Source organism: Podarcis raffonei, chromosome 17 (genome assembly GCF_027172205.1).
Source record: "Podarcis raffonei isolate rPodRaf1 chromosome 17, rPodRaf1.pri, whole genome shotgun sequence".
Taxonomy (NCBI): Eukaryota; Metazoa; Chordata; class Lepidosauria; order Squamata; family Lacertidae; genus Podarcis; species Podarcis raffonei.
The window spans coordinates 26,727,011-26,754,721 of record NC_070618.1 but is presented as its reverse complement, the minus strand read 5'-3'; the positions used below and the strand labels follow the sequence as shown (position 1 = coordinate 26,754,721).

The 27,711-nt window shown below is 44.6% G+C and overlaps 1 protein-coding gene across 4 annotated transcripts in view; it reads right to left on the bottom strand.

The window, feature by feature from the left end:
• Positions 1–27,711, bottom strand: part of ADAMTSL1 (ADAMTS like 1) — a 478,676-nt gene that overhangs the window by 154,302 nt on the left and 296,663 nt on the right. For all 4 annotated transcript variants that reach the window (XM_053371804.1, XM_053371807.1, XM_053371806.1 and 1 more), the window contains one exon: positions 8,272–8,398. In XM_053371804.1, the coding sequence (XP_053227779.1) occupies positions 8,272–8,398 (127 nt within the window). The remainder of the gene's footprint in view (positions 1–8,271; positions 8,399–27,711) is intronic.

Here is a 27,711-nt window from a genome sequence, read left to right as displayed (position 1 = left end):
CGCACTGCAAGTTCTGCTGTAGCCTTTTGACTTTAAATGTTCAACTCCACCAAAGCCAGCAGCAGAGCGAAGGTGCCCTTTCAAAGCCAAGTTGCTCAAGCCACAAAGCAGCACACAGTTCACTGAGGGCTTGGCCAACACCTCTGCTTGTGCCATGAGAGGTTCTGCCTTCGCCCTACTGCTGAAAACCTGCTCTTTAGCGCTATATCAGAATAGCAGTCCATGGAAAACTCAATTGCCATTTTATCTTCTGATTCAGTGCTAAACCACAGGTTTTTGGGAGGGGAAAGTGGTAGGGCAAACGGACGTGGGTAAGCCCTGAGTCATATCATGGTCTAGACCAGAGTTTCCCAAACTTTTTAGGCTACAGTATCCATCATTCTTGACCACTGATCCAGCTAGCTAGGGATGATGGGAGTTGCAGTTCAAAAGCAGCTGGAAAACCCTGGTCTAGACTTTCCTAAGGTCCAACATTTGAAATAATGTCTGTCTGGCCAATTGGTGAATTGACTCTCATTATCCTAGGCTCACCCAAGCTGGACAACACATACATAAATAAAAGTATTTGACCCTGTGATGCTTGTTTGTTTGTGCGTGTATCTGTGCAGAGGAGATAACAATTTTCACGTGTGATCCGTTGGAATACCGCTAAAGCAGAATTACTTGTGACTTGAGGCAAAGTAGCTTGGAATCCCTAGCAAGCAATCCATTTAGCCTTGACATAAAGCCAAAGTTAGAGAAAATGTCAGCAAAGCTGTCCTTTTATCAGTGCATGCCAGTGTGTTTATGTGAGAGAGGTCCAGATAAGAGCGGGCCATGTGTGTGCATGTGCAAGCTGAGAAGGGCAAAGCAGCGAAGACAGGAGTTGCCTTTGATCCAATAATGGTAGCAGCTCAGAGATTTTATTCAATTAAGTTGGACTATCCAAATCATGCTTGAGTAACACACAGTCCTATACAGTCTCAGAAGTAAGTCAACTGCAACAGCACTTAACTCCCCCCCTAGTAAGTGCATTTAGGATTTCAGTCGAAACCCACAAATTTCCCAAAAAGATAGCCTGCAAACCTTGGAATGCACACTTACTTGGGAGATAATCCCCACTGATTTTTTTCCCCTTTAGCTACTTTGGAGTAAGCATGCACAGGATTGCATTGCTAGGGAATCAAAGTTTCTAGACTCCAGAAGCATGACAGGAGCGAATCCTTTCTCAAAGCCACTCTGCAGTGGGGTCTTTCAGAAGCCCCACCCATTCCTGGCAAAAGATCTAATTCCTTGAGCTCACCCATCCCATGGCATGAAATCTACTTTCCTTGAGTGAAACAGCTCAATTTTTCAGGCATTCTAGCCCCCAGGAGAGGAGTGGAAATATGTTTGGTGGCCTAGTCCCCTCTATTGCATCCTGACAGCTTGACTCGGCAGCCTTCCACACATTGGAGAGCTCAGGACTGAAGTGAAGGATTGAGGTTGAATCCTGACAAGACAGATGTACTGTTTTTGGGGGACAGGAGACGGGCAGGTGTGGAGGACTCCCTGGTCCTCAGTGGGGTAACTGTGCCCCTGAAGGACCAGGTGTGCAGCCTGGGAGTCATTCTGGACTCACAGCTGTCCATGGAGGCCCAGGTCAATTCTGTATCTAGGGCAGCTGTCTACCAGCTCCATCTGGTATGCAGGATGAGACCCTCCCTGCCCGCAGACTGTCTTGCCAGAGTGGTGCATGCTTTGGTTATCTCTCGCTTGGACTACTGCAATGCGCTCTATGTGGGGCTACCTTTGAAGGGACCCGGAAACTACAACTAATCCAGAATGCGGCAGGTAGACTGGTGACTGGGAGCGGCCGCTGAGACCACATAACATCGGTCTTGAAAGACCTACATTGGCTCCCAATACGTTTCCGAGCACAATCCAAAGTGTTGGTGTTGACCTTTAAAGTCCTAAACGGCCTCAGTCCTGTATACTTAAAGGAGTGTCTCCACCCCCATCGTTCTGCTCGGACACTGAGGTCCAGCACTGAGGGCCTTCTGGCAGTTCCCTCATTGTGAGAAGCAAAGCTACAGGGAACCAGGCAGAGGGCCTTCTCAGTAGTGGCGCTCACCCTGTGGAATGCCCTCCCACCAGATGTCAAGGCAATAAACAACTACCTAACATTTAGAAGACATCTGAAGGCAGCCCTGTTCAGGGAAGTTTTTAATGTGTGACATTTTAATGTATTTTTAATATTTCTTGGAATACGCCCAGAGTGGCTGGGGAAACCCAGCCAGATGGGCGGGGTAGAAATAATAATTTATTATTATATTATTATAAGTGGAGTGCTCACACAAAATGCGCAGCCCAGAAACCAGCCCACAGAACCTGTGCACGTGACAGATGAGCTCAGGATCAGCACTTTATCCGTTACTTTGAGAAAGTGGATTCTGAAAAGCTGCCTCTGATTCGGAGGCAAAGCAGGGTCAAAGTGGGAAGAGATTCAACCATGCAGGGGCTTTGCTGCAGAAGAAAAAATTCACAAACCAGACTAATTTTACAAGCAGGAGTAATAAAAACACATTATGTACTTTTGGTGGATGCAGAGAAAGAGCCTGGATTGCTGAAGCGCCAGATCTTTCAAATAATCTTTCATTTTTATTTGCAAGGAGGGGACACCAAACCAGGTGTTTCCCCTTCAGAAGAGCGTAGGAGGGAAGTGGGGGACACAGCTCTCTTCCCACCATGGTAGTCCCCCCCCCGGTTTCTCACACTTCTGGGACTGATATACTATCCCTGTGAATACTGAGATAGTTGTTTCCGTTGCAAGTGCTAACAGTTGCACTGCTCCATCTACATCTTTGTCTTCTGATCCCTGTCTCCAAAACCCTCCACTCCCCCCTCCACAATGTCCGCAGAGTGGGGGAACAGAACCGAACGCAGATACAGAGAGAAAATTAATTCAATACGATGGACGCAGCGGTGTGTTTGGAATGCTTCAGAGAGAGAAAACATTCCCAGCATTTATTTTTCCTTTTGGCACAGAAGCTGCTAATGCGAAGTGCTAAAAAACGGAATCTCTTAAGTGCAGCGGCGTTCCTCAGAGCTTCTAAGCTACCTGCTTCACAGATGCTCAATCCCAGGCAACAATTCCCCCCCCCCTTATGTGATAGTACAAGAGGGAAGGAAAACCAGAAATGAAAGCAGACTCTCTCCAGCAGCCAAATGTTCCTTATGCCGTGCCTTGCTGTGCAGGAAGATAGCTATGGATTCGGAGAGGAAGTATGGGAATGAAATTACACTTGGACGAGGTTTTTTAAAATATATATATATAGAAGTAGCAGCAGCAATAACTGCAGCAACCCTGAGATTAAACAGCCAAGTCATGCAAGACCTGCAGCTCCAGAGCACAGAAACATGAGCAGTGCTATCAGATTGAAAATTGTTGCACATAAGTAGAACCTGCAGCAAAATGTTGCAGTGTATCTCCAACTCTATATGGAGCAGCAAACTTTGTAGTAGTATACAATCAACCCTTTAAAGAAAGGGCCTGAAAATATTTACTATATATATATTATCTACCCATTCTCTAAGGAGCTAAAAGGTAAAGGGACCCCTGACCATTAGGTGCAGTCATGGCCGACTCTGGGGTTGCGGCGCTCATCTCGCTTTATTGGCCAAGGGAGCTGGCGTATAGCTTCCAGGTCATGTGGCCAGCATGACTAAGCCACTTCTGGTGAACCAGAGCAGCGCACGGAAACACCGTTTACCTTCCCGCCGGAGTGGTACCTATTTATCTACTTGCACTTTGACGTCCTTTCGAACTGCTAGATTGGCAGGAGCAGGGAACGAGCAACGCGAGCTCACCCCGTCACAGGGATTCGAACCGCCGACCTTCTGATTGGCAAGTCCTAGGCTCTGTGGTTTAGACCACAGTGCCACCCACGTCCTTTCTCTAAGGAGCTACAGGCAGTATACATGCCCCTTTTCGTTTTATTTCCGCAACCACCTTTAAATGCAGGTTATGATGAGGACAGTGCTAATAAGTCTTCTGGTGAGCTTAATGGTTCGGTGGGAATTTGGACCTGCTTCTCCCCAGCAGAAATGCACCGCTATTCAATAAGCCGAGGATGTATGGGGAACCTGTTGCTGGATGCCCATAGCCCCAGTCACCATGGACAGCAAGATATAGGTCACAATATACAATTTGAAGATTGCATAAAACTTTGGAAAGCAAATCTGAAATTCACAGATTGCATATTGTTAAAATAGAAAAGTAAATAACTTATTTATGTATGTGTCAGCGCTGCCCAAGGTCCCAGCTCACACAAGACCAACGCTGCTTCTTGCTCAAGTTTAAAAGTCTTTATTGAAGTTCAGTTTCATTTCCAGACGCGCAGCGCGCAACGCTACGTCCATCCATCAGACTGTAGAAGTCCCATCTGAATCTCCTCCCCCCTGACACCAGCTTAAGATTCTAGCCTTACTCCACCTCTTCCTCTGTTCCTTCTTTCTCTGGGTCCTTCTGCTAGTCGGAGTCTCAGCCCTCCTAGATTCCTCTGACGCTGATTCTGCTGACTCTTGTCCCCCCCTCCTTCTGGCTTTAGGACCTGGCTCCCAATCCGGGTTTTCTGCTGTCCCGCGCTCCTCCACATTTGAACTTGGCGCGCGCGCGCAGCCTCCCACTTTCCTTCTGACCGTTACACTTGTGTCACTGCTCCCCCTTTCGGGGAGGCTAGCTGGACCTGGCCTTCCCTCCGTCTCCCCACTCCCCGATGGAGGAGAAGCTGGTCCTGACTCACGTGACTCTTCCCCCCCACTGTGCTCTGGTGGGGGAACTGGCCCTACTCCTCCGCTACTCCTTTGGGACTCCCCTCTGGTTCCTTGTTTATGGATCGTCCCCCCTGGGACTCGCCTCGCCCTTACCATAGGCGCCCCCTCCTGGGAATCTTCTGATTCGCTGGAGAAGCTCATGGAATCTCTCGGTCCACTGTCATATTCCCCTACGCTCCCCTCTGATTCCTCTCCTCCGCTCTCTATTTGCTCTCTCCCCTGCTCTTCTGCTCCTGAGCCTCTGACAGTATGCTACAACAGCGGCAAGAATCTTGTTAGCACAAGGATGGAAGAATAAGGAAATCCCAACGAAAGAGCTGTGGCAAGAAAAATTGATGAGCTATGCGGAATTGGCCAAATTGACATATAAACTGCGTGAAAAGGGCAACTGTGACATCAAGGAAGAATGGGAACTTTTTTGCAAACTATCTAAAAAGACAATAAAATGAATTGGACTTTTTGCCAGGTTTTGAATAAACATTCACAAATTTATTAGCTGAACATATGATAGATAAAGTAAGGATATGTACAATTTTATAACATGCAGAAAACAATATATGTAAAGAAATCAGGGAGGGGAGCTGAGGGAAGTCCTGTGGGGGGGGAAGAGGGAGGGTTGAGGGGGGGAGGGGGGAAATAATGTAATTGATTAAGAAGATTGATAAATTGTTATATGGAAATTGGTTAATAAAATATTTTTTAAAAAACAGAATTACATGATGTATAGATGGTATATTTCACCGGTTAAATTGGCAAAAATATATAAAAATGAACAGAAGGAGTGTTGGAGGTGTAAAGAAGTTGAAGGAACTTTTTACCATATGTGGTGGGATTGTAAAAGCGTTAAAATATATTGGGAAATGATATATAATGAATTGAAAAAAATGTTTAGAACAACATTTGTTAAACAGCCAGAAGCCTTCCTATTGGGTATCTGAGGGCAAGGTCTGCCGAAAGAGAAAAGGACATTATTCATGTACGCTACAACGGCAGTGAGAATACTGTTAGCACAAAACTGGAAGACTGGAGAAATTCCAACAAAAGAACAATGGCAAGAAAAACCGATGAACTATGCAGAGTTGGCAAAGCTGACAGACAGACTTCGGGAAAAGGACAATAGTGACTTTGAAAAAGAGTGGGAACCTTTTATATTATATTTGCAGAAATAAAGAAAGAACATTGACTCGATGGCAAGATTTAAATAAACATTCACAATTTTATGGACAGGGAACAAATATTGTAACAAAGTGAAAATATTGATATATTGTAAAAAACAGCAGAATATAATAATGAGGATGCTAAATCAGAAATGGAAGTTGAGGGAAGTCCAAAGGGAGAGAAGGGGAGATGTTACACAAATTGTACATTATGGATATAAGTATATTTGTGGTGAGAAAAAAGAAAATATTTTTTTTTAAAAAAAGAAAAAGAAATAAATGCTGGGAGCTGAGGGTCCAGCAAATTCCCTGCTCTTACACTAAGCCCACAGCTGGCCCTACCATAGAACAGAGTGAGGCAGCAGCCTCAGGCAGCTCATTCCGGGCTGCATTAAAAAGGTAGCAAACTGTTCATCATTTTATTATTGTTGCATTTTCTGCCTCAGATGCCAAAATAACTTGAGAAGACTGGGGGACTATTGTTTTTGACATACTGAGGGGTGGAATTTGCTGTCCTGCTTCAGGCGGCAAAATGTATTTGCTGGTCCAGACTAAGCCAGGTTGGCTTGGTATGCTCTCAGTCTTACAACACGTAGTATTGGCACAAGACTATTCAGCTTTTCCATGAATTGTTATTCCTCGATCTGCTGGGCAGATCGCAGCTAGCGCATTCATTTTCGGAAGCACGCTGTGCAAACTCAGGGTGTGTCTCAAACTTTTCTAGCCATCGGGCTATTCTTTGAGACCGTAAGGATGATTCTGTAAACAAACGCCTTTCCATGCTCCCCACAGAAACCAAACATAAATAGGTGGGATAGATATTCAGCAGAAATGGCTCCACACACCCTTGTCAGAAATTACATGCTATTCTAGATGTTTAGTTCATGTGCCAGTTTTTCTTTCTAAATTCAGAATACACACACACACACACACACACACACACACACACACACACACGTAAACCATGCATTCTGTAAAACTAATGTTCACTTTTGGACAGAGTTGAGGAAAAGCTAAGCATTACTGTTAACTGCTGTTAACTGTTAATAGGGACACGGGTGGTGCTGTGGGTTAAACCACAGAGCCTAGGACTTGCTGATCAGAAGGTTGGCGGTTCGAATCCCCAAGACGGGGTGAGCTCCCGTTGCTCGGTCCCTGCTCCTGCCAACCTAGCAGTTCGAAAGCACGTCAAAGTGCAAGTAGATAAATAGGTAGATTGCAGGAAGGTAAACGGTGTTTCTGTGCGCTGCTCTGGTTCGCCAAAAGTTGCTTAGTCATGCTGGCCACATGACCCGGAATTTGTACGCTGGCTCCCTCGGCCAATAAAGCGAGATGAGCGCCGTAACCCCAGAGTCGGCCACGACTGGACCTAATGGTCAGGGGTCCCCTTACCTTTACCTTTACTGTTAAGATCAGGGTGATTTGTACCAGTCTACACATTACATCACAACTACATTTAATTATTGCCCCTTTTTTTATTGCATGGTGCTCATGGAGGGGCACTTAGTAGCAAGGCGAGATGCTTAACCCTTCACCTGCCAGCAGTGTTCACGCCCTGCACTCCATTTGTTCTAGATTCATCTTGTCAAAGTAATTGTGTGCCTGGGGCATCTACATAGGCAGAAGTCAACGAGAGCATGTAAAAAAAAATTATTTAAGGGTAGGGGGAGCACACACACACGCTTTCCACTAGAAAGCTCCCGACCAAAGGTGCACTGCAATGGAGAAGGGGCCATCAGGCTGACATTAACACAGCAGTTTGGCCCCATCTGCAACATTTAATGAGTAAATCATTCTAGAATGTCATAGCTTTCCCCAAGTCCATTTTTGCTCCAAGGGCTTATGAATATTACCTCATGTTTTTGGGGGCACAAAATATTGCAGTGTTTGTGTATGTGCCATAGTTGTGGCCTGATTCTAACCCCAATGGGGCTTGTATACATTTGTAGTGGCTATGCTGCAGGCGAGCAAGTGGAAAGCCATTGAGCAGGTGCCGTTTTCTCATCATGGCAACACCAGAGCAGACACACCTGTGGAGTTTCCTTCTGACACGTCAGGAAAAAGCTGCCATGTCCTCTGCGACATCTGGCAAACCTATCTTCCATCTGCGTGCCTTCAGAATCCAAACACCAAGCCTTTTGTTGACGGAAGATTAATTCTGCCTGATTTCCCAGCATGGGGTCAGTACAGTTGAAGGAAACATTTTAAAAAATGTTTGGGTTATAATTAAAACCCTTAGAAGCGACCGGTCCCTTTACGCATCATTGTTTGGAGGGCGTTCATATTCCTGTTGAGGCAAAAAGTCAAATCAACATCTTACGTTTATTTGCCAAGAGCTGAGATTTATATTGGCCTCGGACAAGCCGGCAGGTGGAACCATCGCCATTGCAGACCCCACAGTTATCTTCCTTGATAGTGCTTCCCAGCTGGTGGTCACAGCCAACAATCTGACAAAAGAGAAAGATGTGCAGTTCAAATTGAGCACCTCCTGACTGCTGGATCCATCTCTGTGGTTAGTTCCCGCCAATTTCTTTCCCCCCTCTCTCACACACACTGTCTCAAGAGGGCCATAAAGCATGTTAGCAATGAAGGGGGGGGGGAGAGAGCAAATGAATTCAGCTGAGAGAGCTCCATCTGAACTGGGCAACAAAGTGATGATGCTGTGGCTGCAAAGAAAGAAGGGGAAAATGTTTCTCAAAAGGAGTGGTGGCTTAGTAGTGATCGCTTCCTGGTCAGGGGTCTGACGAAGAGGTACATTGGTACTTTGGTTCTCAAATGCCTTGGTACTCAAACAACTTGGAACCCAAACACCGTGAACACGCAAGTGTTCTGGTTTGCGAACTGTTTTCAGAAGCCGAATGGGCTCCATTTTGAGTGTTACGCTCCCGATTTGAGTGCCACACTTCTGTTTTGAGTGCTGCGCTGAGGTCTGTCTATTTATTTTGCGCTTTTGTTTTTGCAGCTCTCTTTTTTGTTTTTGTGACTGTGTGGAACCCAGTTCACCTACTGGTTGATTGATTGTGCGACTGCAGTGCACAGTTTATTGCTTTCATTTTATGAATCAATGGTCTGGTTAGATAGTAAAATTCATGTTAAATTGCTGTTTTAGGGGTTGCTTTTAAAAGTCTGAAACGGATGGGCATTACTTTCCATGGGAAAATGCACTTTGGTTTTGGAACGCTTTGGTTTTGGAACGGACTTCCGGAACGGATTAAGTTTGAGAACCAAGGTACCACTGTATTGTTTTTAACACACTTAGCTTGAAACAGGAAGACTACAAAGGCTTTAATGCCAACAGAAGGTTATCTAAGACAGTCTTCACCCAACCTGGTGTCTTGCAGGGCCAATGGGAGTAGTAATTCCAGTTGGTGAAGGCTGATCTAAGATTTACCATGTCACGGAAGAGATGCGCTATACACAAAAAGCAATGTCTAACAGTTGCATTCTGGTGACATCGCCCTATCTAATAGGAGCGTGAAAAATCATGCCTGGAAGAAACACTGAGGAATGTACAGTCTGACATGCATGCTGCTTATCTTAACTCACATTTTAAACCTGCAAGACTAAATGCACTGAATGCACTTGCAGCGGTGAACAGCGGTGAACAGCGCTGCCAGCGATACGACCCACAGTAAACAGAAACATGCAACTTGGAGCCCAAACATATTGGTCTGCATTCTGCCGCAGTCCCAATAAAACGCCCACTTCCAGATTAACATGTGGCATTAATTACATTTGACTGTCCTCCCGGTCCGTATGCAAACCGTGTCCAGATAATGTTCAGGGTGACACACAAGAGAGGCTGTATTTAAAATGAGGGTTTGAAAACCAGCAAGTCTGGATTCCATTTCCAGCCCTCCAACAGGCATTGGGGGAGCCATTGGGCAGCCTTCTCTTCCAAAATTTATATAACCTTGAGTGCTCAGCTCAAAAGCAATACATAAAGCCTGATCTGCAAAACAGATAAGCCAGAGAACCTTGATCAAAATGGGTATAGGGTGGTGTGTGTGTGTGTGTTTACATCAGAATGACCAACTAATTCACTTTCATTAAAGTACCCAAGCTTAAATTGTCTGTAGAGCACACCATCAGGGCTCAGATGTGTTCATAAAAAAAAAATCACACCCAACACCCATGTACAAACTCATATAACACTCATAACAGTGATTTCTGTCGCTTCCAATATCAGAAGAACCTTAGTGACACCACTGAATTTCACCTAAACTGAAATTTGTGTTGAATTTGACGAATCTTACTAAGGCAAATCATCTGTAGGAATTTTGCATAAAGTTGACAGGACTCTCTTAAGACTGGTATAACTTTTTGTGGCTCTCAAACCACTACCACCAAATTTCTGCTTAAAGGAAAATTTTGGAGATTACTTTTGGAGGGGGAGGGGTGGGAGAGACAGTAGAAATTTAGGGAGAAAATAAAAGCATTTATATGACGACCCAAATTTCTCACAGGGGTGGGGATGGGGGTTACACACTTTAAGGGGGGGTTATTCAAGTAGAGGAGGCTTCTCCCAACACAGTGCCCTCCAGATGTTGTTGGACTACAACTCCCATCCTTGCTGACCACTGACCATGTTGGCTTGGAAGCTGTAGCCCAGAATCCTTGCCCTGAGATCAATGAACTTATCGCATTCTTGCCACCATAACAGCTGAGTTATTGTTAAGTAGTGTTGCAATATCATTACTTGGCAGGCTAAAGATGAAACCCAGTTTCTGCTCCACATGCTGCATAACTCTGTATAACCACCAATTCTGTCCAATGTTTTATGCATTCATATATATATCCATTCTTAAGGAAAATACCTATCCATTCTTAAGGAAATCAGCCCTGAATGCTCACTGGAAGGACAGATCGTGAAGCTGAGGCTCCAATACTTTGGCCACCTCATGAGAAGAGAAGACTCCCTGGAAAAGACCCTGATGTTGGGAAAGATGGAGGGCACAAGGAGAAGGGGACGACAGAGGATGAGATGGTTGGACAGTGTTCTCGAAGCTACCAGCATGAGTTTGACCAAGCTGCGGGAGGCAGTGGAAGACAGGAGTGCCTGGCGTGCTCTGGTCCATGGGGTCACGTAGAGTCGGACATGACTAAACGACTAAACAACAACAACAACAACACATACACACACACACATATATATGACACATCTTCCTCTCATAGCTCACACCCATATCTAGGCTGAGTTGTTAACTTTGCTTGTAGGTTTAGCACAGATAGCGGCCAGAGTATTTGTTCAGATAAGCTGCTTCCTGCATCTGAGGCATATGGCTCTTTGGCATAAGTCAAAATGGCTGTGTTCTGAAGTTAAAAACACCATACTATAGTTTAGAAACTGACTTTTATATTTCATGTTAAGTGTGACCCCCTTCATTTGGGCGAACACCAAGTTGAACTGGCAGGACAAAGAATCGGGATACGCAGCCATAATATAGAGACTCATACATCAGCCATTGTTTACAAGACACTACATGAGGCAAGAAAGGTGAGGCAACGAGTTTCTGTGGACCAGTAAAAGCATCCCTGTGGTATAGCCGTGTTCTCCCACTATGTGTGAACTTTGGGATTTCTTCAGGAATACAAACTGGACCAGCAATGACAAGTCCTGGGGAGCTTTGCATGCTCCTAAGTGCCCTAGGGTAAGACATTTTCATAATCATTTCTTCTCAGCATTGAGAAACTTGGCCAGGAAATGGTATAATAAAAACAAACCGGCAACTCTAGCCAAGTATAGATAAATCTCTTTTTTTGGTCTTTCAGAGGCCCTGTCTGCGCCACTGAGTTTCTGGATAAAGATCCCAAGATTGGAATGGGTGTCCCTAATCCACTTAAACACTTGCTTTTAATTTAACCTTGCACATATTTTACAATCTGGTTGAATGCTGATATGCCCTGGAGCTTTGGTCTGGATATTTGAAAAAGGCGCAAGTGATAGTAAATATTGGAACTGGAGTTGCAAATAGATTGAGGGACAACAGCTGCCTTACAAACAAGCTCACTGTTGCAAGGAAAACCTATCAGCATGATTTATTTCACTTAGAAATGTATCAAACGCTATCATTAATACTTCTATTATTATTATATAGCAACATACTGCTGCAGCAACTACTACAATTATTATAAAGTGAGAACGGTGTGCTACCAGGTTAATATCTGTACAACACTAGTTTCAACACTTGAACTAAACCATCCAATATGCATTGTAAGCTAAACTAAAAAGAGATGTAGTGAATTGTACCAAAATGCTAATTTAGCATCACGAGTCCCTTTCTTCTGAAGACACGCTAGGGATTCAGGCTGGGAGAGAGAGTTATCCTCAAGCCATCCCCAAATGCACATCACCAACCAGGAACATTTGCACAATGCCTGTGATGCCAGTACCCCTAGGGCAGGCTTCATCAAACTCGGCCCTCCAGATGTTTTGAGACTACAGTTCCCATCATCCCTGACCACTGGTCCTGCTAGCTAGGGCTCATGGGAGTTGTAGTCTCAAAACATCTGGAGGGCTGAGTTTGAGGAAGCATGCCCTATGGTGTCACATCGCCCTCCTTTGAGTTAGAGGACTCCAGCCAGAAGCCCTGGCAGAACCATAGTTTCCCTTGCTCTGTCACAGTAAACAACAGCTAAAGCAAGCTGAGCCCCTTTAAATGAAAAGGACCCCCTCTGTAAAAACAGCACTAGTCAGAGGATGACAGCTGCTGAAACAGGACAAAAATACAGCCCCCTTTGATGAATGGATGGATGGATACAACCCATGAATGGATTGGCTTCAGATGGCAATTTGTGATGGCCTGGGACTCGGGCTCGGACTTGGAGCCAGAAGAGTCTCAAGTCTGCACCAGATCCTTTGCCTCAGGCATCATCTGAACCAAGTCTGGGGCCTGATTCTGCACAGGCAGCAAAATCTGCACAGGTTCCCCTGCAAAAAGCACCAGCCGGGCCGAGTCAGGGGCCTGAGCCTCCCTGGCTCCAGATGCGGGGATGACCTTGTTGCCATCAGCTGGGACATCACTTACAGCTGCTCCACTACTGTTTGGGTTAGGGGAGGCTGAGGCGACCCCTGAGTCTAGGAACCCGCCAACGTCTCCCGAGCTGTAGAGACTGAGGTCTGAGAGAAGGAGAGACCTGAGTACTCTCAGGAGGAGTGCTCACCTTCGGGTGAAACAGGCAGGTGAGTCGCCAGGGGAACAAGACTGGCCGCTACCACGACAGAGATAAAAGGCTGCTGGACCCCGCCCCAGGTTGCGGGAGCAACATTGCTGTTTGCCAGAACCTGCCTGTGCCTGACCTTGCCCTTTACCTTTACCTTAAAAAGGGATGCGGGTGGCGCTGTGGTGCTGTGGGTTAAACCACTGAGCCTAGGACTTGCCAATCAGAAGGTCGGCGGTTTGAATCCCCATGACGGGGTGAGCTCCTGTTGCTCGCTCCCTGCTCCTGCCAACCTAGCAGTTCGAAAGGACGTCAAAGTGCAAGTAGATAAATAGGTACCGCTCTGGCAGGAAGGTAAACGGCATTTCCGTGCGCTGCTCTGGTTCGCCAAAAGTGGCTTAGTCCTGCTGGCCACATGACCCGGAAGCTATACGCCGGCTCCCTCGGCCAATAAAGCGAGATGAGCGCCGCAGCCCCAGAGTCGGTCACGACTGGACCTAAAGGTCAGGGGTCCCTTTACCTTTTACCCAAAATAATAAGACTTACACAGTGAATCTATGCACACAGAGTTTGTTAATTTCCTATGAATTCCCACAGGAGCCCAAGTTTCTCGTCCCTTCTCCAAAGAATACTTTAACATTAAAGCTTTCAGCTGAAATACGGTGGGGGTGGGGATTTCCACAGAAGTCTACAGTGCATCAACTATGCAGTTGCCAGATTCACTGACTTAATTATTCAGTCTCACTTGTTTCTTTTTTTTGAAGGGCGCTCTCATTATGCCACATATCAGCATTCACCATCATTCTTCTTGGATGCCCTTTCCAACTCCACAATTCTCCGATTCTATGAAATAAACAGGGCTTAAACGTTTCATGCGATCATCTGTGATCTTTGGCTTCAGCTAGGGACAGTCCTAGCAATGTTTATATCAATACTCCTTCAAGGAGGAGAGATGGCAAGTTGGCCAGGAATATAAGTGTGCTTGATAAATAGACACTCAGCAGTAACCGGCAGCCTTGGGCAAATGTCAGGCTCATTGCTGCGTCCCTCTTCATTCATCTTCCTCCTGGCCCAGCACTGCAAACCGCACCGGTCTGCTATGTCAAGCCAGCGTTTAAATTTCCCACAATGCCCTTGACCTGGCATCTGAGGCATTGCGGGAAATTAAAAGGGTCTCTCAGCACTTCTTGGAACGCTGTCACCTCCAAGGGCTCATCCACACATAGCTTTGCTCTGCATATCTTTGCACAGGTCTGGGTTTGCCAGCTCTGCATCCCAGTGCTTACACCTCCCTCGCCTCCATGTGAAAACCCACTCTTTAGTGTTGAATCGGAGCAAACAGCAATCCGTAGAAAGCACAACTTGTCATTTATAATAAATAATAATAATAAATTTTTATTTATACCCCGCCCTCCCCAGCCAAGACCGGGCTCAGGGCACCCGATACAAAAACAAATTGATTGAAATGCAACTTAAAAACAAGATTAAAATACAACATTAAAACATTAAAATACAGCCTCATTTCAATGGAAACTCAAATCAAAAACTTTTGGGGGGATGAAAGCGTAAAGTCTTCACCAAGGCTAACTTTCCAGACTGGTCCTACATGGGCCAGCAAAAAGCCAGGGAAGTCCCCAAATGGGAGTTCCATCACAGGAGGAGAACGGAAAAAAGAAGAGGGGGAGGGAATCAAATTGATTCCAAGCCGAAGGCCAGGCAGAAAAACTCTGTCTTGCAGGCCCTGCGAAAGAAATCAGATCCTGCAGGGCCCTGGTCTCATGAGACAGAGCGTTCTACCAGGCCGGAGCCAGTGTTGAAAAGGCCCTGGCTCTGGTGAAGCTAATCTAACTTCCTTGGGGCCCGGGACCTCTAGGGTGTTGCTATTTATGGACCTTAAGGTCCTCCACGGGACATATTGGGAGAGGTGGTACTCTTGAGGCATCTGATCATAGCCTGCATTTTAATCAAGGCTTATATTTTGATCAGATTCCTGTATTCTAAAAATGAGCTTAAATTCACAAATGTTTCTTTCGAGGCAGGAAACCAGCAGGCAAGGTCTTTGTCAGAGGCCCCTTTGGTTTATTGCGGTCATAAAAAAAAAAGCTGAGAGCAAAAGGTCACTGACCCTACATATTACAGAATATAATTAAGCTGTAATAAAGCGGCTAAATTAAGAATTAGTAAATAGTAAAAGGTTTTGCCATTTGGCCTCTCATCATACAAAGAGTCATTTGCCTAAAGGTCAAAAAGGTCAAAGCATCTGGCTGGCAAGAGGGGGAGTAAAGAGCCGTTTTTTAAGCTGTTCCTTGTTCCTTTTAAATTGAGATCCTTTTACTCTGCAAAGATTTCTTTTCCTCTTAAAAGGTTATTTATGTTATGTATAATATGATATTCTGTTGCCTGAATGCAGTAAGCATCTAGAAAGTAATAAATGTTAGATTCTTATTTCATAGAATCATAGAATCATAGAAGAGTTGGAATAGACCACAAGGGCCATTGAGTCCAAACCCCTGCCAAGCAGGAAACACCATCAGAGCACTCCTGACATATGACCTCCAAAGAAGGAGCTCTTTCATAGATGGTGTGTGAGAAGGTGAACAAAAAGATCTGTTCAGATAAAATTAGAACCATTAGCCATCTGTTTTGCAGGGAATAGGGCAAGAGGGGCCAAAGGTTATCTGGTAATTAAGGTGCCTTGTAGAGGTTAATGGCTACTTGTTTGCCATTTATAAATAGAAGAAAATATAGCTCTCTGTCTCCCATAAAAGGTAATAGGAAATGGGTGTATCTTTTATGATTGGTTCTAGCAAACAGCCAATAGGAATTTCAACCAGGCTGATTGGACAAAGGCAGCCAAAGGGAGGAGAAAGGGGGCTGGATTGAGGAAATATAAGTGCTGGCCATAATGGCAGGAAGGCAGGCCAGAGCTTGGTAACCATATACCACTGTGCCTCTTATTTATTTGTCTGACAAATAAATTATTATTTTAATTTCTCTATTGCTGCGTTGAATATTTCATTCCAGCTAAGCGTTAACCACAAGCAGGGTGCTACACTCTGATTCAGCAGTAAAGATCAGGTTTTCCTGGGGGCATACGTGCCAGGTTCCACCTAACTGTGTGTGTGTGTTGTGCACGTGAAATCACACATGCAACACACACACGCATGACATCATCCATGTTGGGAGGAGGCTGTGAAGCCCAGCAGGGCAAGACTCCACCATGGGGAATCCTGGCAGGGGCCTCTGCCACTGTGGGGAGTTCCGATGAAGCCTTTGTTGCCATGGCCCGGCCCTTCAAGTTTGGAGGATGCCCAGCCCCATCCTCACATACATCGGGGGGAAGGAGTGTGAGAGAGGTGTCCTCAGTCCCATAGAGTTGGTGCCTATGCCTGGGGAAAGTACTTGGACAGGGACAGGGAAAGCATGGACCTGTGGCCAGAAAGCACATGGCAAAAGGCTAGTGTGGAGGAACCCCCAAGAGTCTACTGACAGAGGGTAGGGGCCCCACTGCTCCTCAGCTTGGAGCCGACCCCAGTGGGGAGGGCAGGGATATTGTCCCCTATTGTCTGGCACTTCTGCAAATAGGGAGCAAATTCCTCAGTGAGTCACAGAAATGCAACTTTAGAGAAAAGAGGGAATCCTATAGTTTTTATTATGTCCTTTCCCTGTATTTCACTTACATATTGCTTTCATTCTTTTTAAAAAATTTTTCTCTGTATAATGAAATATACCTGGATTCATGATACTGTTCTTTAACGAAGCAAAAAATGGACTCTTTAAATTCCTGACCCTCAGTAAAACAGCTATGTTTGTGATGGCAAGCAAAGTTAGCGGTGACAAAGTAAGCACAACGCAGACAACTTGACAACCTGACGTGTCACATGACAATTCTGTTGTCATTGGCTGCTATGGATATCGTCCCATGATGTAGATCCCCTGGAGATTTAGCTGACACAAGTTCCCAGGTTTCTCAGAGCAGGAAAATATATGCACTGGAGAAAGTAAAGAACCTACTGTTGAGCACATGTCATAAAATGATCAATCAAGCCATATTTGTTCCAGCATTTTCAGAATAGCATAATCAACTTTTTTTCAAAAAAAGCAAGCGATGGAATTAAATACACATAAAGCCAGCCTTTGCTAACCCTTTCAGATGTGTCCAATTACTAAACAGCAAGAGTCTGTATGAGCTACCGCTGGATTCTCATTAGAGAGTCTGTGATTCTTTGTCAGCGGCAATGACTTCATGACATATTTGGGTATCGCCAATCAAACCGTTCCATCCGCAAGGCACGTACATTTGCTGCTAAACGCACAGAGCTCCTTTTGTTGATAGAAAAGGGTCTTCTGGCCAGATGCAAACAGACGTCCCACTGGAGTGCATCCTTATTGTCAGCGCCTGTGCCAAAGGAGGTCTGTTGCTGCAATCAGATAATTAGCCTGTACCCTTGTGAAACCAAATTCAATGGGTTCACCCTGACCTCAGCCATCAGCAAAATGCTGGATTCCAGGCTTCAAATCCTGAATTACAGCTAAACCCGTGTATTGCCAAGGAAAGACCGTATGAGCAGCATAAAATGAGAGGACAGGAGGAATTAGAGACGAGGATGCAGCTGTTGCAAAGAGTTAGGAGCTTTTTCTAAAGAAAAGAAAATAGCAAGTATTCATTTAGGTACTTGTTGCTTTTCAGTGACTCTGAGCAGTTTTTTAATTTTAAACTAACTGCAAAATTTTCAAGACATTTGAAAACTAATGAGATGATGAATCTAATTAATCCTTTCTGGGACCCCTTTTTAAGATAGCATAAGCCAAGTATTTTTGGACCTCTGTAAAGTGCTATACATTGTTATGAGTTTGGGAGGGGGCAAATCCCCACCCCTAATAATCTCTACATTCAGTGAAGGGTTAGAATTTGAGCAAGCTCATAAATTCATGAATTTCGCAAGGGCTGGAAATAATATTGGCTGGCTTTCTCATGGGGCCAGCCTGGCAATGGCTCGCTTGGGATGGGCTTGGGACGAAACAAAAAGCTGATACAGTGGTACCTCGGGTTACATACGCTTCAGGTTACATACACTTCAGGTTACACTCTCTGCTAACCCAGAAATAGTGCTTCAGGTTAAGAACTTTGCTTCAGATTAAGAACAGTTTCAGGTTAAGAATGGACCTCCAGAACGAATTAAGTACTTAACCTGAGGTACCACTGCAATGGTTTGTTTGATAACATTAAGCCACTGGCAAAACACAAGACCCTCTGCCTAGTAGCTTTTGGGTTCGGATTACCATTGGCCTGATGTAAGCAGCAGGGAAAAGTGCCTTTGGCAATGGGTTTGAGAAACAGAGGTTGCTGGGGTGCCCAGTGATGCTGGTGGGGCTGGATGTGGAGAAGGGCTTTTCTGCAAGTGCTGCTGGGAAGGAGAAGGAAGAAGTGTGGAGGACTCCGTGCAGAGACTGAAGGGTAACATCCACGCTGGCTGGGTGGAGCAGGCAGTTATCAAACAGACATAGGGATGGTGCTTATGATGTCTTTGAATCCAACACTGCGCTCCTGGGAAGGACAAGTGCCTCTTCAGATGCAAACGTTGTGAACTCTCTCTCCATAAAACTCCAGTGTAAATATGTGTGAATAAACCATATTTCTCAAAGACCCTACAGTCTCTGCTGTGCCTCATTCCAAAGGAAAGACAACCGCTATTTAAGTGTTGGACTTTCGGAGGAAGAGAGGAGAACTAGCCCCGCTGTACATCGGGGAGGGCTGTGTGGAGAGAGTCTCTTCCTTTAAATTCCTAGGAGTTTATCTCAGTGAGGACCTTACTTGGAACATAAATACAACCCAGGTGGTTAAGAAAGCCCAACAGAGACTCCATCTCCTCAGAATATTGCAAAAGAATGATGTCAATCAACATTTGATGATCTCCTTCTACCGGTCAACAATAGAAGTGTCCTTTCATACTGCATTACGGTGTGGTATGCTGGTTTGACATCAACTGATAGGAAGTGCCTACAGAGGGTGGTGAACACAACACAAGATATTATGGGCTGTCCCATGAATCCGCTGGATGAAATAGCGGGAAAACGTTGCCTCAGGAGAGTGAGGAAAATTCTCAGGCATGATTCACACCCTGGCTGGCACTTTCTTGATCTCCTGCCCTCAGGCAGAAGATATAGAAGCATGATTAGTCACACCAACAGGGTAAAGAACAGCTTCTATCCGTGGGCTGTTAGGCTGCTGAATGAAAAGATAACAACAGGACAACTGACTTTGGGGTTTGGTGGGTGTGAGTCAGTAAACCAAGACTAAGAGAGCTGAGTGGAGGGTGCTCCTGTAATCTCACTGTATACAAGTTGTACAAGTGACAATAAAGTATTTCAATTTCAAGTGCCAAGACTCCCGGAACCTCACACTGCTCATACAGATTGGGGCAGCCTATAACACTATATTATGCTTCTGAAAATTGCAGCGCAGTACCCCCTCTGCCCCACATCCAAACAGGAGCCAGGTGAGCTGCCACAGACCCCTCGGCCCCTAGGAGTTGACTTTTTTGTGAATGTGTGTCTGATGGGCTCAGGAGCAGAATGTGGTGACCCCTGAGCCCAGCTGCAGCAAGAGGGACTTTTTGCAAAGGGAGAAGCAACTCCTGGTTTCTCAGCTACAGCAGTGTGCCACGGCAGGTCAGGGGCACAAGATATTGGAATGAACACAGTCGTCGCAAGATCACAAGATCAAGATCTTACGAGATTTTGGCAGGGCCTTTGTTTGTCCCTCAGTTGGTACTGAGGCAGCAGCGCTTAACTAAAAAAATGTATTTTTCAAAACATAAAGCAATCTTCACAACTATTTAAATATAGGAATTAGTGCTTACAAAATCCGTTTTCTTTTTCATAGGTCTGTATATAGAGTCAGCAGCTGTTTCCGATGTAAGTAGCAGCACAGCCTGCCTTTTGATGTAATAATTTACATCCCTGAGTCTCTGTGGATGTTTAACCTACAGGGAACTTAGTAGTTATCTTTGCTTTTAATGCTTGACCTTTTAGCCCTAAAATGTTGTAAGTTGGAGGATGAGATTTCAATGTGTCTTTTCTGAAACTCATCAACGCCTGTTGACCACAGCTGCAACTCAACACGCAAAACAAATCCTTAATCGGTCTGGTTTCGGCTTTCATTGCAGGCTCAGTATATAAAACAAGTCTTCAAGTGAGCGTTCCATTAGTACCTATATGGCAGGAAACAAATGAAAAATTCAAAAAAATGGAGATCCCTTTCTTTCCATGAGGAAAGAAAAGAAGACAAGACTCTGTGGTGTGAGATTTCAGTGAAGCTAGTCTATCCAGAAGTTACACAATACAGTAACACTCAAATTGGGAACAGAGGCACAGCTAAGTAGATAGAAACTTTGCATTTCCAGGAATGTGAAGGAAATTGGTTAAGCTAGAGTTGGAGCTTCTAAAGCTTAAGGCTGAAGATTTCAACAAAGTTCACATGCCAATCGAGTCTCTTGTTGGGTTAAGATAAACTGTAGACCCTCCAAGTGTCCCTATTTTCAAGAGACAGTCCCAGATTTACAGAAGCCGTCCCAGTTTCTGATTTGATCCCAGAATGTCCCGCTTTTCCTTAGGACATCCCTATTTTCATCGGAGAAATGTTGGAGGATACGAAACTGATAACACATCTCAGTCCTCTATTTACAAGAGGACCCCAACAGTTGTCAACTGTTGCTCCCTCACAATTTGACCAACAATTAGCACCCAACCGATAAAATAATCTCTCTAGCACTCAATACACTCAATGCATGGGCGCCAGTGTTGTCGCCAGTAGCTCTGGCTCTCTGCGCAGCGCCCCTTCAGCAACGTGCCTGTCCTCCTTCCTCTTCGCTTCGCGCAGCGATCCCACTTGCTGTTCTGGCTTCTGGGATTCAGAATATTTTTTTCTCTTGTTTTCCTCCTCCCCAAACTAGGTGCGCCTTATGGTCTGGTGCGTCATATGGAGCGAAAAATACGGTAGATACCTGAGTCTTTTCTTCCCTCTTTGAAGATGGGGTCATTTGCCCACCTCAAGCCTTCAGGGACCTCATTTGGGTCCCCCTATTGCTTCTTCTTTCATGCTGGGCTCTTGTAACTTCCCACCCTAAACCTCTGCGCTACTTCCCAGATAGCTAAATTATTTGTGGGTTCATTTATTCTTACAGAGCTTTGTTCTGCAAAAAAGAAAACTCAATCTTTCAAAAAGACAGGGTGTGTGGGGAAGTTAAAGCTTCCCAGGCATGGTGCCTCCAGCTAATGTTTCAATTTCTGAAGTTGATTAGGAATATTATGGCTGTGCTTCTCCCTCAGTTCACAAGGAAAATGTCACAGGTGGTTAGTAAATCAGAAATCTGAGGGTACCAATTATGTCTCACCCATGAAGAGCTGGCAGACCATTTTCTGTTCTTAGACCTAGGAATGCAATTGAGAATCAGCAGCACTGCAATTAAAACTATGGCTCAGGCCATCTGGATGGGCTTTCACAACGCACCCTTTCCCTCCTCACTGAAGGGCAAAGAATGTGCCATTCTTTTGAAACTCCAGTCAACTTGAGGGGACACAGAAATTCCAAGCCAAAGGAACCAAACAGGATAAACACTACAGCAGGAGGAAGAGCTCGCAAGTTCTTCAGGTGACGACAAAATATGGTGCTCCAATTGGAACTATCTGCTTCCTCAATAAGTGATTTTACAGGCCAACCCGTTCATCACTGATATTCTTCTGACTGCCCCCTACCCCAGGTCAGAAAAAGAAAATATGTGTGATTGGGGCAATGGGGAACGCACTCACCCAACTCTGATAAAGTGATGGTTTTAGTATTGTATGGACAAGCACAGGGATGGGGCAAAAGGCATCAAAGGATAGTAGTCTCTTCCATAACTAAGCTCCCAGCATCAAATTTCACCACTAGCAGAAAGGTGGTGAAACCTTCTGTTCTGCTTCTGAATAAAGAAGGTGAAATTAAACAGTGAAATGGAAAGCCACACAGATCTGACAACTGGGGACATGTATGGGAAAGGTTTATCGCCAGACATCTTGGGTAAGATTTTGTCACCTGCAAAGCTATATAATTATTAATTTTTATTAAGAACTGGTATTATAATGTTGGGAACAAATAGAGGTGCCTCCTCACACTGCCCCACAGGGGCTTGGGAAACACCCCCTGGCCAGCCCCAGAGGCACCATTCACCTGGGAAGCTTGTAGCCAGAATTGCTGCAACAAACAGCTAGGCAGAGATGCGAAATGGCATCAGAGGAGAGAGGGAAGGAAAGGGGGATGGAAGCCCTTGTTGCCCGCAGTACCCATGCCCATGATTCAAGGCACCCCAGGGTGCCACGGCACGCTGGTTGAAACACACTGCTGTATTGAATAAACTTTTTTTCTGTTTATAGAGATAATGTCATGATATTTTTTTATTTTTTCAAAAAGCGCAATTTAAAAAAATGAAGTGTGAAATTGCCACCAGGAAGTGGCTATTATTTCTCATGCAAACACTGATGAAGCACAGTGCATTTTCAACATGCCATCTACCCATCCTGCTGCAGAGCCAGCATTTCCAAGGACAGCTGCTTCTGACTCCAAAACACCACACAAAAAGCTGGCTTTCCTTCTTCTGAATGTAGCCAGAAGTCTGTGTTGATTTTATGCTAAGCTGGTGGGTGGTCATACGTAAAGCAAAAGGGCTTTGCCATGAGAACTTACAATTGCACAAAGCCTCATAAATATGTCACTCAGCTACTTGCATCCCTGCATCACGAACAACATCAAACAAATATGGATTAAAAGACTCGTATAAATTTCACTTATGTTGTCATCCCAAAGGGGTCCCAAACAGACAGAGCTTGCAAATTGCAATCTTAATGATGCACTGAGGAAGTAAGCCAGCTCTTAGTCTTTGTATGATTACCTTGGAGGATAAGCTGCAGACAGAAGACACATACGAAGCATGACCCAAGCTATGTAACGAAGAAACATAGTTAGGCAGGAGTTCAAGCACACGTCTTTCTATGCTGGATTCATGAAAAACACAATATGCAGAGGGTAACCTTTCCTACTTTGTCATCTGAAAGGTGCTAACCACAATAGAATCATACACCGCACTTCCAAACTTCCCTTGATACTGAAAATACATAATAACTTGCTCTCAGGTTGTTGTTGTTTTGGTATAATTTGCTAGCTTAAATTGCTAGTATACGATAATCTTTATTGTCATTGTCCCATACAGAACAACGAAATTGAACAAATCTACACCAGACATTCAAAAACCAACAAGCCTGCTATCCCAGCTCTCCCAGCCTGTTTAGCCCCCTAGAAACTCTGATACCCCATCTGATACTCCGCAGTCTTTACAGCCTTGGACAGCATTGTTTTTTCCCTGACCATGCAGCTCCCAAACCACACACACAGACCATAAGTTAATACACTCTCAAAAGTACAATAGTAAAATGCCATCAATAGGTCCTTTGACAGATAAAATATAACCTCTGCTGTGCTCTCATCATCAGGTCTTTGCTGTTTTCTCTCCAGGTTAGGTCATATCTCAACTCCATTCCCATAAATCGAAACACCAAGACCTGTTCCACGCACTTCCCCTCAATAATAAGTGGCTGAATATTCAATTTACATTTCCTAAAGTCCACAATAATCTCTTTTGTTTTCTTTAAGTTAAGGAGTAAGTTGTTTTTCCTGCACCACTCCCCCAATTGCTCAACTTCCTTCCTATAGGCCGCCTCCCCCTCTCCAGTCACAATTAAACCAACCACCGTTGTATCATCTGCAAACTTAAATGATCTTATTACTGGGGTATTTGGGGGCACAGTCAGCTGAATAGACTGTACAGTGGTACCTCGGGTTACATACGCTTCAGGTTACATACGCTTCAGATTACAGACTCCGCTAACCCAGAAATAGTGCTTCAGGTTAAGAACTTTGCTTCAGGATGAGAACAGAAATCGTGCTCCAGTGGCGCGGCGGCAGCAGGAGGCCCCCATAGGCTAAAGTGGTGCTTCAGGTTAAGAACAGTTTCAGGTTAAATACGGACCTCTGGAACGAATTAAGTACTTAACCTGAGGTACCACTGTATATAAAAGCTAGTGAAATTTTAAATGAATCTCATCACCTACTTTGGCAGGGTGGGGTGGAGATGAAACTATTTTGAAGTTATGAATGCGCCCAACAAAATAAAGTAGCTGCACAGAAATGATGGTCTCCACCCCCCACCTCTCTTTCTGTGTTTTCTCCTACCTTCGTCACTGTGATAGGAGCCAGAGCTCAACCCAGTGACCCCACCGTCCGGCAGGGAATAGAGGGAAGTGTCAAAGTCTGGTGTTCGGAGAGGGAATCCTGGAAGCAAAAGGTTCAGTTCTCACTGACATGGTGATGATATGTCTGTGATCACAGGGTTGAATGTTCAATTGATGTAAAAAAAAGGAGGAAGACTTCCAGTCTTACTTTCTTCCTGACATGTAGTTTTCTATCTGAGAAGGAAGGGACGAGTACGGAGGAGCTATCCATTCAATTTAAAATGGTGCAGAACAGAGGGATTCACTATCTCAGTAAAAACTAGGGCAAACGATGAGCTGGTGAGGTAGAATAGAGGAAATTGTGGCACACTTAGCAGAAATCAGATTCATGCCAAAGGGTATAGAAGTGTCACAATGGGAGCTGCAAAAATGAAGTATATTAACATTGGGGTTAGGGGGGGAGGATAGTAATAATAATAATAATAATAATAATAATAATAATAATAATAATTTATACCCCACCCATCTGGCTGGGTTTCCCAACAGATTAAAAACAGAACATCAACATTAAAAACTTCCCTAAACAGGGCTGCCTTCAGATGTCTTCTAAAAGTCAGATAGTTGTTTATTTCCTTGACATCTGATGGGAGGGCGTTCCACGGGGCGGGCACCACCACCGAGAAGGCCCTCTTTGAACGTAAGCCAGAAAAAGGGTCTAGAACAGTGATTTTCAAACCTTTTTTTGGTCACCACCCCTTGGTTCCATCATTGGACCCATAGTGCCCCCTACCCTACCTTACCGAAAGCATTATTCAGAATAGTGGTTAGATAACAACACACACAAAAATCACCACAATTAACAATTAACTGAACGTTTATCAAAATCCAGTCAAAACTATTTAGTTTAATTAGTTCAACAAAACTGATTAACTTGATGCAGTGATACCACCTTTTCAAAATCTGCTAGTCATTTACACCTCCAGCACCCCCCGGGGGTGCTACCAACCACTTTGGGAACCCCTGTTCTAGAAAGTTCAGGGGAAGAGAGCGTTAGCTCAGTAGAAGCATGGAGTTACAAGCGACCTGGAAGCCACACTACAAAGCCTTCATTTTGGGATTATCATATTTTTCTGTGTACAGTGGTACCTCGGGTTACATACGCTTCAGGTTACAGACTCCGCTAACTCAGAAATAGTGCTTCAGGTTAAGAACTTTGCTTCAGGTTGAGAGCAGAAATCGTGCTCCGGTGGCGTGGCGGCAGCAGGAGGCCCCATTAGCTAAAGTGGTGCTTCAGGTTAAGAACAGTTTCAGGTTAAGAACGGACCTCTGGAACGAATTAAGTACTTAACCCGAGGTACTACTGTATAACACATCCCTGTGTATAAAATGCCCCCTATTTTTTGGACTCAAAATTAAGAAAATGGGGGGAGATTTCCAAGAGTTATTGAGCTTTCTTCAGGGGGGATTGCCGAAAATCGCTGACTGCCTGACCGATAATGACAATATTGCCCGTGTCGCCGAAACCACCAATCATCTGCCCACTTGCCGCCAGCTGCCGCCAATCGCCCGCCCTATTCCCGCAGCACCAGCCAATGGACAGCAGCCTTTGCCACTGCCAGAAATCACCCGCCCAATTACCAATGACAATCTCCTGCTCACAGCTGCAACCAATCGCCCATTCCCCCCTCTGCACTATTGGTGGATAAGACAACCCACAATTTTAAACATTATTTTATAATAAAAAACCCTTGGCTTATACATGGAAATATACAGTAATAGATGTTCAGCGTAATAGGATAACCCTTTACTTGTCCCTTTTTCCAGCCTACTGAAATTCACCAGAAGCTTTGACCAGAGCCTATATCCAAACACATGACTAGAGATCTTATTTTTCCCAGGATTCTCAATCACATAGAAAGAGTCTCCCTGTGTAGGCTCTGCACTAAAAAGTCATGCTGGTTTTCAACTAACTTTTATTCAGAGTAACTCTATTGTACTCATGTTCATTAATTCTAATTATTGGAGTAAAGCTTAGTTGACTACCACCCCATGATTCTGTAACTGAAATGCAATCCCAGCTGGGCAGATTTATAGCTCCCTTGTAGAAAGTTTTGTATCTGTTTCACAACTTAAAACTAAACAATTCAAAATTGTGAGGTAAGGTTCAACATCTCTTTCCCTATTAAAAAGGAGCCGGCAATGTGGCAGTCCTAGTTTGCTGTAGCTCTGACAACACACTAGCATTTATAGGATGTCTTACTTTCTTGGGGTTTGGAGTAACTTAGGCGCCAAGCAAGCACATCCTTAACAATAGACCCCCGACTCCCTTGGAGACGATACATATTGTGTCATTGCTGGTGGTAATATCAAAATATTTGTTGACAGATATATGGTCTGCATTGAGAGTTGTCTTGGACTCATGCTTAATATACAAGATGTTTACAGATTGCATTTTTTTTAATCTCCATGAAAAAGTACATGCTCTGGGAGGTTTTTGCAAATATAGGCCAAGGGTAAATGATGCAATGCTGGACAGTGCTCAACAAGAAACAATGATTACAGGCACTTAGGTTGTTTTCAGACAAAGAGGTTTAAATGCATCAAAAGTGCTGCTGACTCTACCCAGCTAACCTGCAAGATACACAAGGGCAGTGCCATTCAGAGCTACTTCGAACAGGAAATCAGGGACTAGCAGTACACTGCCATGTTTGTTGGATGTTTTACTTGAACTACACATCCAAGAAACTACATGATGTGAGTTTCACCAGCTCTGCTTCACTTCCTTGAGCAAGAAACATGGGTTCAGTGTAGGTCTTCTGCATGCAGATTATGGGCACCATCCACTGATCTTGTCCTGGCTGAATAAATTAATTTCACTTCAAGCATAGTGCCGAGTTAATTATGGGTGGTAGTCTGAGACTATGGGTTCTCTATAGCAGTGAACTGACTTTTGCCACCAGAGTGGCTGAGTTCCAATCATGTGACCTGCAAGCAAAGTAGAGTCTTCTACCTCTACAGTGGTACCTTGGGTTACACACGCTTCAGGTTACAGACTCCGCTAACCCAGAAATAGTCCTTCAGGTTAAGAACTTTGCTTCAGGATGAGAACAGAAATTGTGCTCTGGTGGCGCGGCAGCAGCAGGAGGCCCCATTAGCTAAAGTGGTGCTTCAGGTTAAGAACAGTTTCAGGTTAAGTATGGACCTCCGGAACGAATTAAGTACTTAACCCGAGGTACCACTGTATTGTGTTTAATGGACCTCTACAAGGCACAACAGTGTTCTTAGAATCATTTTGCAGTTTCTGTGTGATTCATCTTCTCTCTGATAATTCCTC